At 43.8% G+C, this 14,400-nt stretch overlaps 1 protein-coding gene across 4 annotated transcripts in view; it reads left to right on the forward strand.

Moving 5' to 3' along the window:
- Positions 1 to 14,400, forward strand: part of HTR4 (5-hydroxytryptamine receptor 4) — a 107,954-nt gene that overhangs the window by 66,173 nt on the left and 27,381 nt on the right. Inside the window, exon 7 of one of the 4 annotated variants that reach the window (XM_051631251.1) lies at positions 3,765 to 3,844. The exons of the other annotated variants lie outside the window; for them this stretch is intronic. Within the exon in view, the coding sequence (XP_051487211.1) occupies positions 3,765 to 3,792 (28 nt within the window). The 3' untranslated portion in view covers positions 3,793 to 3,844. Of the gene's footprint in view, positions 1 to 3,764; positions 3,845 to 14,400 lie in introns of those variants that run through there. 4 annotated transcript variants of the gene reach the window in all.

Below are 14,400 nucleotides of genomic sequence, written 5' to 3' on the forward strand. Positions count from 1 at the left end.
TCACCTCCCACCTGCTTCTCTTTGTACCATAGCATTCATTGCAAGAGGAGGTGGTGTGGGCTGTGCTCTGCTGGGTGCAGAGGGGTTTGGAGGGGGCTGTGGTATGAGACACCCTCTGCTGTCTTCTCACCAAGTGGAGAGGTGGGAGGCAGAGCATGGGAGGAAGGCAGGGAAGAACTGTCTCCTGTATTGTCAGAACAAACTGCAATCTCTGAAATAACCCATGGATGTTTCTACACAATTGTCTAGAGGACATTTGGTTCTTTTGGTAGGTGGATTTGTGGCTCTTCACATGCAAATAAGAACTTGGAAATGGCATTTGTGTCCAGAGCTGAACCTGTCTGGAGACTAAATCAGACACTAGGTACTTCCAAGTTGAGTCTGATGTACTGGTTTGCCCCAAGCTCCCTTCTGCAGTGATTTCTGAAGTTTTGGAAAGAGTCCTCAGCTGTATAATGGATGGGAGACAGGGCATGGCTTGTCAGAACCTTGAGACAGGGCTCTCAAGCTTTTTAAGTCATGAAGGACATTGCAACATGTTTATCTTCTGCTGATTAAAAACTGTTTGGAGGCTATGGTCCAGGAGCCCTCTGTCTGTGATGGATGTGTGGCTTGATGCCAGACTCAGGCTGTGTTTCTGTTGGAGCTATGCTCCTCAGGAATACTTGCATGGATAAGAGCACGTTCCCTCTCTTCAACATGCTACAAGTGCAAGTGAGATTATCTCCTGCCTTTCCATACCACACTGGTTTTGCAGGAGGTATTTGCTTCCTGCTGCTGCATCTCCTCCTCCCTCTGCATGCCAGAGGCATGTGGCTCTGCACACCAGCACTTCAGAGAGGAGCTATTTTCTGTTTTCCTCAGCTTTGTAACTGATGAGAAAAGCATGAATTCTTTCCCTGGTGCAGATTATGCACTGGTGATGATAGAACTGTAGGGATTAAAGGAAAGCCAACTAACTGTAGTCTTTGAACAGTTAAGCTCATTGGTGGAATTTGTATTTCTTCAGTGGTTCTTTCTTCAACATGAAAAAGGTTGGACTCAGCATGAATGGAACAGAAATTCAGTGGGGCAGGTTCTCTCAAGGTATAACATACATTTGTTTTACTGGCATGGGAACACGTGAGGTTTGTGCCCAGGACCTGAAATATTGGAACCTTCCCATAAGGACTGGCTTTGTACCAACCCAAATGAGAAGCTGTGTAGGGGCTGGACCTGGTTCACATGCTTCTTTGCCAACCTCAGAATTGTTTCTTCCTGACCAAGAGCTTCTGAGAATGGGAAAGTTGTGCAAGTGGGATTTTACAGCTGCTTTATGTATCCTAGCAGGGAGAGCAGTGAAGAGCAGGACAGACCTTGTGCTGAATCTAGGCCAGAGTTGCTCCCCCCAAAACTGCAGAGATTTGCAATGCTGTATTAAGCTGAGGTAGATCATCTAGCCTGAGAGGGATTCAGGAGTGGTTGACTGTTGGACTGGGATTTCTAACTCCTCTCTGCTTCCAGTCTGGGCTTTCCCACCCCAGCTGAGCCTCCAGCCAACAGCCTACTCAGTGCCTCCTCTCCAGCCTACCAGGCAGAACCATCTGTGGTGTTTGGAAAGCTGAAAGCTCCCCCAGGGTGGGCACCTCATCAGCAAAGGTGCATTTAGCCTCAGAGGGGAGGGACACGCATCTTCATTGTCACATTTCCCCATGGGACAGAGTGGTGGCTGCCAGCACCTGCAGAGGTCTTTTGGAGGAAGGAAGGACCATGGCAGGGAGCACAGGGGAAGAGGTTGGGCACAGCCAGGACACTAGGTCAGCCCTCCCTGATGAAATCCCTACAAACCATCTCTGGAGCAGAGAGAGAGGAATCTGAGCCCAGGTTTGCTGCTGCTACATGATGCGAAATGTGTGTGTGTCTCCCTTCTGTTTTCTCTCTTTCTCTCTCCCACACGTGCATGCATTTGCAGAAATGACTAATTATGTAAACCAGAGGGAATTTATTTCTGGAATGGAGATGTTTACAAGGAGATGTTACACCCTGCTCTGCTGGAGATGTTGTGAAGAGTTTGGTGCTAGTGTGCTGCAGTGAGAACCTGGAATTCAGCCCCAGGCTGGGCAAGGAAGGGTTTCAGTGCTGCTTTAAAAAAGAACAACAAATGAAAGTTGAGGTATTTCAGTACATATACAACTTTTCTTGGACAAACTTGCAAAAGGCTCTGATCTTCAGCGGGCCCAGAGGTGTAAGATGAAGGTGTGTGGGTTCAAACTCAGGCTGTTCTGACTGCCCTCAGCTTCAGTGCCAACTATTTGCATTCCTTGTTCACCCTGCTAGGCTGCCTGGAGGCTCCAACAGATTTTTTGAAAGGGTAAAATCCAATGTTTATTGGTTCTTCCAGTGTTTCAGAAAGGGGTTTTGGGTTTTTTTGCTCTTAAGGAGAAATAGGCAAGCAGCAGGTAGGCACCTGGGTGCAAAAACCTCACAAACAGACCCAGCAAGGGAACAAAAATCATCACTAACAAACATGCTATTTTAGCTTGGTTTGACCAAATTGGAAACTGATGTGGAAGTGAAGCTTCACACTGACTCAGTTTAAAACACAAAGGATGCACATCTTCAATTCAAAATTAATTTTTTAAAATTTATTTTATCACTAACTACAACATGAATACCCTTCTGAAAGGCTTTTTCCCCTTTCACAAACTGAACAGAATTTTCTGTAGGTGTTTTATTCTGATCATTAAATTATTATTTGGCAAAGAATTCCAGTGGCAGGATACTATTGCCCAAAGCTATACAGTTATTTAGGACAAAATCAGGCCATTAGGATTCAAATTTCTGACTAGCAGGAACTGCCTGGGAATTTCAATGATCCTGCAAAATGGATCAGAGCTTTTACATAAGTTATCATCTTTTTAACTACAAGTTCATTAGCTCAAAGACACATCATTTGGACTTGATCTGCTCTTTCCTTCATTGCCTCGTTGCTTCCTGTTTCACGCTGGATTTCCGTGGGTCATTTTGGAAGCACAATGTAAGCAGTGTATATTTTGCTGTGCTTGTGAGACTTGGAGTAATTAGAGGCTGCTAAGCCTTAGGAAGTGTGCTGTAATTTTTCCAGCAGGCACCTTATTAATGGGGCCAATAGGCCAGAATGTCACCCCTTTGTGAATGTGCTGATAAAGCACATCCTCACCAAGTTCTTATTAGGAAGTTTCTGAGCAAAAGCTTGAGAAACACAACAAATGATGACACTCCACTAACATCTCCATCCCCTGCCATTTTTGCTTTTTTAGTGCAATTCCTCTTTTTGACAGGAGTTTAGCAGAAACTTCCCATTGAAAGGGACAAATAATTTTTGCTTTCAGAGAAGCTGGTGAGATAGTGGTTGGGCACAGCTAATACCTTTGTACAGGTTTAGGCTGGGATTTTGATTATTTGTCCTTGATGGCAGGGATTTATTTTGCTTCATCTTGGCAAATAGCTGCAAACATTATGTTTGCATGCAAGCCATCATGTTCCTGTGATTAAATTACTCTGATTAGCAGGCCTGTGGGCAGCACTTCCCCCCAACTGACTGGACCCTGCAGGCACGTTATCACATTGCTCTTTGGCAGCCAGAGGACCTAAAGGAATGTCCTCTTCTGCACCTGGGAGGGCTCTGTCCTTAGGGACCCTCCAGTGCTCAGCAAGAGGCACAGGAGAAGCTAATGAAATTTTTCATTTATATAGTCATGAATCTGTGGGTGGACTTTAACTGCAGTAGTGTCATTTTCCATCAGCTCCAGGTGCCTGGATAAGCTGTGCTGACATCCTTGGGTGCTGCCCTGCAGCCCTTTTCACTAGTCTTGTACACTTGCCCTGTTGCCAGTCTGCAGGCCCAGCATTAGGCATGGCCAAAATCATCCCCCATGCAGCAAGAGCACTGCTGGAAGGGTCTTGAGCCTGTGGTCCTGTGGAGCCTGCTCTTCCCACCATGGTCCAAGCTGAGGTGAGAAACCTTGTGAGAGCTCTCCATCCCAAGGTATGAAATATTAGAAAGCAATTTAAAAATGATGACTTCGGGGGTGAAAAGGGGTATTACTTTCATTTTGGCACAGCCCCAGGGCTGAGCCTTCTGGACAAAACAACCAGAGATTGTTCAAGGTGTGTTTTACACCCCCATAGTTTCAGTTCAAGTATCAGTTCCCGTGCGGGTCCGAACCTGCCTGAGCGTGGCTGCTGGTTTCAGACAGGGATATGGAGGCTGAGAGGGGACCCGCTTGCTGTTTGTGAGTACCACGGGGGGTAAAGACTTGGAGGGAAGGAGAGTTATTTAAGCTGAGGAATAATGCTGTGACATGAACAATTGGATTTAAAGTGGCCAGGAATACATTTGAGCATGGAAGTAGATGAAAGTTTTCAGCCATCATGGTAGCAATGGGTTGAAACAACTTCGTAGTAAAGCTAGTAGGGGAAAAAAAGCCTATTTTTTTAAAATAAGCTGCAGCTTGAGGAACTTACAAAAATAATCTCATGGTATGGCATGACTGTGATAGCAGGAAATTCTCTCAGGACCCCACAAAGCCCTACTTTGGCCTTAATTGTGACCCTTATGGAAACCAGAAGCAGATATTAACTGCTTCGAGTCTGTCAATAGCTAACCACATTACCTACATAAAATGTGGCTTTTGCCCCCATTCTGCTCATTTTGTATCTGCCAGGGAACATTGAGAGAAACATAAATTGTCCCCATTTCCCAAACCAGACTGGGTTTCCACATTTCCTTCCTCATAATCCCTCTCCAGGCAGCAGCTGCAATGCAGTATCACCCTCTGCCTGACTGGCAAGTGGGCTTTTTGAGATCAGAATCCTGTGGCTCAGTAGTCTGGTATCCTGAGGCTTCCTCTGTCTCATTCCCAGGATCTGAATTTAGCACAAAATAGCACCCAAAAATAAGTGGGAAGGAAGGCCATGGTTCTTAAGTGACACAGTTTGGATTGCTTTAAAAAAATCTGAAAAGTCAGGGTAACATCTGTACCACTGGTCGTTATGAGATTATGAACAGTAGAGGTGAATTCTCTGAACCAATTTTATTTTATGAGGTTGCAATTTGCAAGATGTGTCATGTTTGACTTGCTACCTACCTCAGCATGACACATACTAACTAGATCGCCCCCATATTTTGTATATCATAACAAAATCACCACCTTCTGGTAGGTTTGTTTGTAGTCAGGATCCTTAAGGAACAAGTCTTGGCCACAAACTGTTTACTTTTAATCTTCTCTCTAGAGAAAAACAAATAATTGCTGCTAATGTATGCAGATAGTACAAGATTAGAGGCCTATAAAATAAGAGGAAGCATCACATGGCTACTTGGTCTCTGAATTTCTTTGTTAACTGAGCACAAGGAAAATGTTTTCACTGAGTTACAGAAACATGGTCTTTATGTCTGTACTAGAGAAGGTAGCAAAATCAGTGTCTGTTTGAATACAGATCCTCGTAAGTGTAGCAAGGGAAAGACCTGGAAGTTTAAAGTGCACAAACTTGCTTTAGAAACACAGAGTTCATTTTTAACAGCAAAAATTGTAAGCCATGACAAAAGATTACCATATGCAGTTTTCCAGCACTAGACATTTCAGATTAAAGATTGGTTTTCTTTGCAGCCTGTTTTGTTCAGGACATCCTGGGTGATGGAGAGGGTCTGTGCTGGTGGAATGCCTGGTCTCCAGGACAGAGATGCCCTCAGCCCTTTTGCTTTCAATCCATTGCTTTGTGGTGCTAGCACTGAGGGCACCCAGCCAGGAGCAAGTTCACCGTTTTGTGGGTGCTGCACAATTCCAGAGGGGAAGGACAGCACGAAGGAGTGGCAGCCCTGCCTAGGACAGGTGGTGGCAACTGGGGAGCAGAGGGACATGGCAGCTGGACCATGGGGTGAGTTGATCAGCTCTTAGCAGTCTGGGGCTCTGTAAGTAGCCAGAGTGCTTGCTTGCAGCCCAGTGCAGGGTGATGAGTGTCAGAAAGGAGAAAACAACTTCCACCTCTGTCCCTGGGGTGTTAGCAGAGGCAGCACAAGTGTCTTGGTCTGCATTTGGCTCAGCACAAGGGCTCTCAGTCACCTTGGAATAACCTCTGTTACTGCTCTAAATACGTTCCTTTTGTGCCTTTGCTCTCATTTCCCAGTTTCTTCTTCAGAGTGGGTATGTGATGGCATGTGCAGTATATACAGATGTCTCAGCTTATTCTGCCATTTAAAGCTAGGCTGGAGAGACTAGATAAAAATAGTACAGGAGGACAGCCTTGTACCAGGGAAAAGGCTCAGTCTGAGGAATTGGAGTATAGCACTTATTAGGTATTCTCCTTTGCTAATGTTGTTAATTTTAGTCAAGAGGTAATTTGGTTTTCACTGAAATTTCATTCGCTGTGAGTCTGAAAAGGTATTCTGTAAAAATATAGATCATTAGCCTCAATTTGTAATTTCTTGGAGGAGCTTTCTTGTAATTTTTTTGTGAAGCTTTGCCAATATTTACAACCAAACTTATGTTTCAACTTCCCTGGCATGATTTTACAACTTGGCATCAGTCTTCTCCACAGTAACAGCCTTCTAGTGTAACATTTGCATTTACTGTGACTGGGAGTTGTGAAGGATGATGAGCAGGACACAGAGAGCTACAAATACCAGGAGGTACATGATATTTCAAACAGGAGATGTGGGCTGAGTGCAGGGTGAGATGTGCTGATGTGCTGCCCATAGAGGCTGAATCCTCCCCAGTAAAAAGCATTTGCAATGGCCAGGACATCCACCCAGCATGGCAGCTCACATGGGACATGTGGAGGGCAAAGCAGCTGCAGCTCAGAGCTGCATTGAGGACCCTTCCCCCTCTCCTTCCACTTCCCTTCCTTGCACCCACCTTCCACTGATGCTCCCAACTCTGAGTCCTGGAGCACTCAGCCCTCTCAGCTCTCCTCCAGCAGGTTTCTTCTCAGTGCTTTAAGGGTTAAAAAGGAAAACTGGGGAGAAAGGGCAGGGAGCCAAGGCCAGGGCTACAGCCCAGCTGATTCCTTCAGCTGGTGGAAAATGCACAGGCACTTTGCAGCTGGGCACAGACAGGAGCTGGTGCCACCAGCACCACCTCAGTCTACCCCCAGCTTGGGTGGTGGTGGAGTTGTTTTTCATCGTGGGTGTTTTTGTGAAGTTGTTGCTGAAGCCTTTTCTTTGTATTTGTAAGTGCAACAGGCATTTTAGTGAGATTGGGTTATCCCCAGGGTAGGAAGTCGAGACACTAATTTCTCTTCTCTCAGCTGTCATCTGTGAAGTCTGGTGTAAGGTTCCTCCTCCCACCCCTTCCCTGCTTTTTCTTTCCTAGGGCTCTGTGCTAAATTCAAAAGCTGAACAGTACTAAGACTTTTTTTTTTTTTTTTTTTTTTTCCTTTTGACAGTTCAGAATTCCTCTGCAAAAAAAGGTAAAGTCTAGGGAAAGGGCCTGGGGTGGCCTGGGCTCCCCTGCTCAGCATCACACCAGCTCCCAGGGACAACAAAGTGCTGCCAGCATCCCGTTGGGCAGTGTGTGTGTATCACCCCTTCCCTGGTATCCCACCTGCCAGCTGAGCCCCTGGTACCCACCACCAAAGGGAACTGCCAGTCTCAGCACAAACCAACTCCCACAGGAACTCGTGCCTCAGGGACACTGCTGCACCCTGTGTCAGAGGAAGCTGGTACTTCCCTTCACCCCAAACCCACCTATCCTGGCAATAATCAGGACACTGCTGAAGCTCAAAATATGCCTCACCAGAGGAAACACAGAACTTCTGATAAGAGAAAAGCTCCTTGTAATTGTACTGGGCAAAATCAAGATACTTATCTTTTTTCCTACAGAGGAAAGAGGGGATTAGGGTTTTAAAATACCAGTTTCCTTCCATTTTAGTAAGGTAATCTCTGGATATTGGAAAAAGAGATTAGAGCTAAAATAAATCCCTTTTTGTTATTTGGCCTAATACAAGATTCAAGACCAGAACTTTTCTGCATTAGTTTGTTTTTGGTAGAGAAGTCAAGGCACTGAAGGGCACCCTGAGCTTGGAAGCAACTGAAATATCAACTAATTTTTGTCTATTTTTAATTGCATGACTTGTGCTTTGGGTAACAAAACAATTGATGTACTCTGGAGGGGCAAGATCCCAGTTAAGGCTTTCCTTCTAATCTGAGATTTGCTGTTCATTGTCCTGGTTTCTATCTCCCTAGGGAATGTCTAACCCCTGATTCAGTAACTCCTCATTTGTGGTATGACCATGTAATTTGGGTTTCTGGGAGAGCCCTTTCTGCAGGACACTTTGGTGTTTTTGTACTCCATGGGCCATGCAGGGAAGCTGGGCTCATCCCACTAGGTCCAGGAGCTGCCTGTCCCCACCACCCTGCCTCCTGCTCCATCTCCCTATATAACACCAGCAAAACTTGCGTAACCAAACCCTCTCGCTCAGCCCTGTTTCTCTCTGCAAAGCATCTCAGTCTGTTGATTTATGAAATATGGAAAGCATTTTCAGGTTCACAAAGGTTTGTAGTGACCCAGCTGATGATATCCCCTCCGGTGCTGTCAGAGGACAGTGCTGGAAGGAAGGATGCCATTAGGAAAAGCAGAAGAGGGGAAGAAGCCACAGGGCTGGCTAGTCCTGCTGCAGGTCAACGTGTCTTCTCTGTGCAGTTATTGTTGGGTTTCACTCACTGTCTCTCTGATTCAAATGGCAATTTTAACTTACCTTATTTGTTGTCTTTTCCAATTAAACCTCTCTGGTCTTTGACATTCATGACTGTTTCTTATTTCTCTCCACATTGTGTAGCCAGTTTCCCTAATGAACAACGGGTCCCCAGCATTTTGCAATCACTGGCTTGAAACAGCAACGGTTTCCACACAGAGCCCTGGAGAGCTCTGACAACCTCTCCCAAGGGCTTCAGAAATACCTCCCTTGCTGCAAAGCCTTGGCATCCATCTGCTTCCCTCCTGTCCAGCATCTGCAGCTTTCCTCCAAGTTTCTTTTCCTCTCTCCTGCAACAGATAGTGCAAGGAAACAGCAAGGGAGGGCGTGACAAAAAAAGGAAAGTCATCAGTCCGGTGGGACTCACTCAGTATAGATGAGCTAGATTTCCACACCTTCACTTTGTCATCCTTCTAGGTCCCCTGACAGTAAAAGCAAGCAGCTGCTGTTCTGCACAAAGTGATTTCAATGGTAATTTTAATTGGTTTGGAGGCCTTGATGAAAAAGCAGGACATTATCTGTTGGGAAAAGATCTAATCTGGTTTCACTTGAGTCCTTGTCGATACTGAGCACCATTATTGGACTGGCTAATTTAATCCCAGCCCTGCTTCCCAGATCAACAGTACAATGCTAGGTAGGTATTCAGGTTTAGACACCTGAAGTGCAAAGCTTCTGCTGGAAAATGCATTTTCTCTCATGTAATGATATTTAGCTGAGCTTCTCAACCTCAATGTCCTGTGTTGGGAATACAGGACAGGCTGAATAGCTGGTGCTGGGAATGGTATGATGAAGGGGACCAAGATGTGCACAGGTTATCTGCGTTCCAACTGTAATTAGGAGTACATTGTCCCAGGAGCTGGGACCCAAAACCCAGAGGGCCAAAACAGGGTTTAAAAATAATGTTGCTACCCGAATAATTTCTACTATGGTTAGTGATTTCCTCTCCACCTACTTCCCTTCTGTTTCAGCTGCATAGCTCCCAACCCAGACCTTTGCACAGCTGTGCTGGATCTGTTGGGCTGTTCCCTTCCCATCCAGAGATTAACCTTTTATCAAAGGGTTTTTAGAGAATGCATATCAGCATTTGCAAAGAGCTCCACATGCCTTAGAGCTAGAAATGCTGTATAAATCTAATAAATTATTGTTATATTCTATTATTCATTGTGGCAGCAGGCATCTCTCAAACTCAGGGCTAATTGTTTAAGTGCCAGCCTGCCAGGTTCATGTGCTTCAGAGTCAGCTTAAGCTGCCACGAGCCCATCTGCAGTGCTCATCCGCTTATGATTTCAGTTCTTAGTATCTAAGCATCTTTCTATCCTAAACTACACATTTCAAAACAACAAATTTGCCATTTTGAGGTTTTTGATTCGGCATAGCAGGGATTGTCATTGCTACAACATCTGCTGCTCAATATGCACTTGCATCTGGAATAGATGACCTGTCCTGTGAATCAATACAGAACTGATGGTGTTTTGGCTTTGTCACCAGTAAAGATGCAACATTTCTTTATCTGTGCCATCAAGAGGACATAATATCTTGCAAATACTACGTTGCCAATACTATATACCATTTCATACAGCTGAGTAAGGCTATTCCTGTATGGGCTGATGGTTTCCAGGCATTACTCTTTATTTTTTGGCTACTTTCACAGGCTACTCCAGCATTACTATCAGCCATCACAGAAAACAGAATTTTCAAAATTCAGGTACCTACCTTTAGGAAGCAGCTATGGAACTCACCTTTGTTCTTCTTACTGTGTTTTGCTGTATGGTTGGATCTTTATCAATGAGATTTATACCTGGCATATGATGCCTTCAATGATCACAAGCTTATCAATGGGGGATTTTTCTGGGTTCTCCCTTTGACTCTAAGTTTTCATTTAATATCTCTCTTGATGTCCATATCCTTGGCATCTTATACCTGAAGTCTATACAAGCAGTTAGTACAACACAAGTTAACCACCCTCTATTTTACAAATTCATATTTGAATTTAACACTACTTCAAATTCATAAGCTGTGACCTTCCCAAGAGGCCACTGAGCTCACAAAGTGTTACTAGCACACTCCACATTGCTTGAAATTAACTGCACTGTGAGACACCAGAAGAAGTAAAGATAAGCTGTAATCTCTCTGCAGCCAGAGTGAACTTTACTAGTAATGTCTGCTATTTTGTATTAATTTAAATTTGTACAGACCAGAGACAATAGATGAGCAGGAGCAGCCAATAACAGATCCGAGCATGAAGGGTATTTGAAGGGTATGATGAGGTGCTGATCTACATGAAAACCTCAGAGCTTTGCTGGGAGGCTGTAGCTGTGCTCTGGCAGGAATTGGTGGCAGGGGTCCAGACCACCAGCAAGGAAGTTTGAGGTTGGACTGATTTGTTTGGATTAGATGAAATTATATCTTCTGGAAGCTTAAGAGGTCTTTGCTGATGTCTCTGATGTCAATGGTAAGTGACAAATTCACAGTGGGACTCACCCATCTCTATCCTTGGAGAAATGTGTATTTCCTTTCAGAAAAAGATCATTCTGAGGGATTGATAACATGTAAACATCTGGTCATAAAGAGGCTGGTGACTTTCTCCTCAGATGTTATATACTTGGATCAAAATGAGCTTTAGCATTTTCAATGTAAAATGTTTATAAACTCTCAAGTATAGAGGCATTCTGACCCTTGAGGAGAAATGGCATAAGCACTGTCAGATGCAAGGCAGGCTGAAATTGCCTCAATCTCATACTTTCACTGAAGAAAATGTGGGGATTTTTTAGAGGACAAATCCAACAGATTTCCCTTCTTCTTGCAGAATGGAAGTTTATCCTATTAACAGAGGAGTTAACTAGCAGATAGACTCACTGATATTTTTCCTCTTTTTCTTTCATCAGGAGAAGAGACACTTCAGCTGTAGCAGAAGCTAGCTTAGCTCTGTGTGCTTCCATGTATAGAGTAGTCAGGGACTCCTACCATGGAGTCTTCAGCTGGACTTCACTTTCAGAGAACAAACACATTACAGGCACAGGTTTTGAAATTAGTTTTGCACAACAGAGCAACCCGTAGGGTAGAGGCAAGCTGTGTAACTTTTCCTTGCTTGAACAGTACTGTGCTGGAAGGGAGGGACATTGCTGTGGAACATCCTGCACTCTGTCTTTGCTCTGGTGCTGCTTTTCCTCACAGAAGCCAAAATAACCATGTTGTGTTGTTAAACCTTTCTTGGCAGTGAATGAGACAGTAGTTTCAAAGGCAATTTTGTCCCTCAAGGAAATGTGTTGATTCTGTCTGACACTTTTTAAGTGTCACTGTCGTGAACAGTCTTTGAAGAGAAGTTCTTGCAGACTTAACAGAAGGGATGTTAATTAGGCTGTTGATTTGTGTTATTCCATAGGCCCATCAAACACAGTGCAGCACTTCAGTAACTAAAGAGGCACACGGTACTAAAGAGCATTTTTGTTTTATGTATAAAGTGCTTTTTTATTACCTGGGAAGAATGCCAGGTATAAGCCAATATTTGATAGATGGTGTTGCAGCAGCCTCCTTAAATAACAGCATGAAATGCAGCAGCACAGTGGGAATGCCCTCTGAGACTCATGCAGGCAGCTGAATCACCTGCAAATGCCACTACCTCTACTGTGAAGCAAGTGCAGCTGGATGCATTTGCATTCAATATCATTAATTAATGATGCTCATAAATTAAAAGATGCTCTTCCAGTTGTTGATCCTTTTGAAGCTAATAAGAGGTTTTGTTGGTGAGCTCATTCAACCCCAGGAGGATTCTGTGTTGCAAAAGACCACTGACCCATCAGTCACTAACCAAGCAGTAGCTTGCCTAGACCTAAAACCAGGCAGGTGCTCACATGGCCCACAGCATCAGCCAAGCATTGGCATGGCATTTGCAAGAGCATCAGCCTGCATTTTGCCCTCTCCTGGAAGAAGACAAGTCAAAATAGCTTGGGGAACACTGCTGTAAAGAATAGCCTTTCCTGGACTGCTTTCCAAACATCCAACACAATTATGTGAATATTAGACTGGATTTAGCTTATCTTCACATGTGCACTCTTATAGGAAGGGAAAAGCCAAAAGATAGTTCACATACCCTTACATCCCATCATAGTTTTTTCTCCATTTTTGTGCTTTGCCTTGGAATATTATATCACATATCATATAATGTGACATCCTCATAGGAGCATTAAACTGCTCTGAAATCCTTACCTCTCTCAACATGAAGTATAGAAATTCCTTTAGCCTCCAATTCTCCAAACGTCTGAGTCCTGGCAGTGCTTTTTCCACCACTGAAGTGAAGCCACCTCTGGAAAGACACAGAACAACTGTTGAAGTGCAAATCACAGTAATAGGCTATTTAAAAAAAAAATAATAGTAAAAGTAAAAAAACAAGTGTAGGAAACACAACACGGATTTGTCACATGGGAAGCACTGGAAGGATGCAGTGTTGCTACACAAAATGGAGCATAACCAAAAAGGCAAACTTGAGTATTAGTAATAAAAAAAAAGATGAAAAATCAAGAAGCCAGTTGTAGCTTATGATATGAATAATTTCACCACTGATTGATCTGTAATGTGCCTGGTAGTGCACAGAAACAGTAACAGTTTACATTAAGGTATTACAGCCACATATAATTTATTCAGTGAGATTCATGCTCTATGGTGCTTTTTTGACAAGTTTTTGTAGCACTGTAGCTCATATTTATTAGCAGTGAAAGCACCTTGTAACATTTTGATACAATATTTAAGACAAGAACTGCACAAAGCAACTACTTAGGCAAGAAAGCAGTAACGAGTGAGATTTCAAGAAGTGTTACCCAGAGATCTGCAAAGAGCCCAATTTCATACCACAGACAGCACAGCACCCAGTGCTGTCAGCACAGAAGATGGGAGCAGGAACTGGTCTTCAGAATATCACTCAGAAATGGACACATATTAAGGAACAACTCTAAATTATATTCTCATGACATAAGGAAAGTTGTCGAATTCAGATGAATTTTCAGATGCCTGAAATTTGATATCTTCACCAATCCAAATTCTCAGCTGCTTTTGCCACAGTTTTCATCAAACTATGACACAGATGACACAAGCTCAGAGAGAGACATGCCTGTGGTTAAATTAGCCTTACAAAGCTTTCATTCCCAAGCAGGATAATTTTCAGCTGTTAATTATGTTGTCACAGCCACTGATGCTACTTAAACCACAATTGCAGCCTCTTAAGCCAATTTAGTGGTTTCTAGGGGAGGAAAAACCAGCTGATCAAGCAAATCCAAGTGTTGGGTGTCAGAAACACATCGTTCTGTAGAGACAGGCAAAGGCCTGAGGTACCCAGGAGCCTGCAGTTATCTGGGCAGGTAGTCCCAGAAAAATCAGTGAAGACAAGCTCCTCCAGAACTCCATGGTACCAAACTGCCTGAAGCTGGGCTCTGCAACCCAGTGTATCACACAGGTGTATTGCAAAGCTTTCCCTCCAACCCCCACTTTGCTTTATTTGTGTCTTTGTATTTATCATTGGGTTTTATTTTTTATAATTGTTGCTGAATAAGGTCTAGATCTGCTACACCTCAGAGAAATAAGGGCTACAGCTGATGCTGACATTTTTTATGAAGTATGGGACAAAAACATCTCCTGCTCATCTTATGACCTCCTACTCAGGTTCCAGGAAGTGTACCTATAGCAACCTGAATGTATGGG

This window comes from Apus apus, chromosome 13 (assembly GCF_020740795.1).
Source record: "Apus apus isolate bApuApu2 chromosome 13, bApuApu2.pri.cur, whole genome shotgun sequence".
NCBI classification, from domain to species: domain Eukaryota; kingdom Metazoa; phylum Chordata; class Aves; order Apodiformes; family Apodidae; genus Apus; species Apus apus.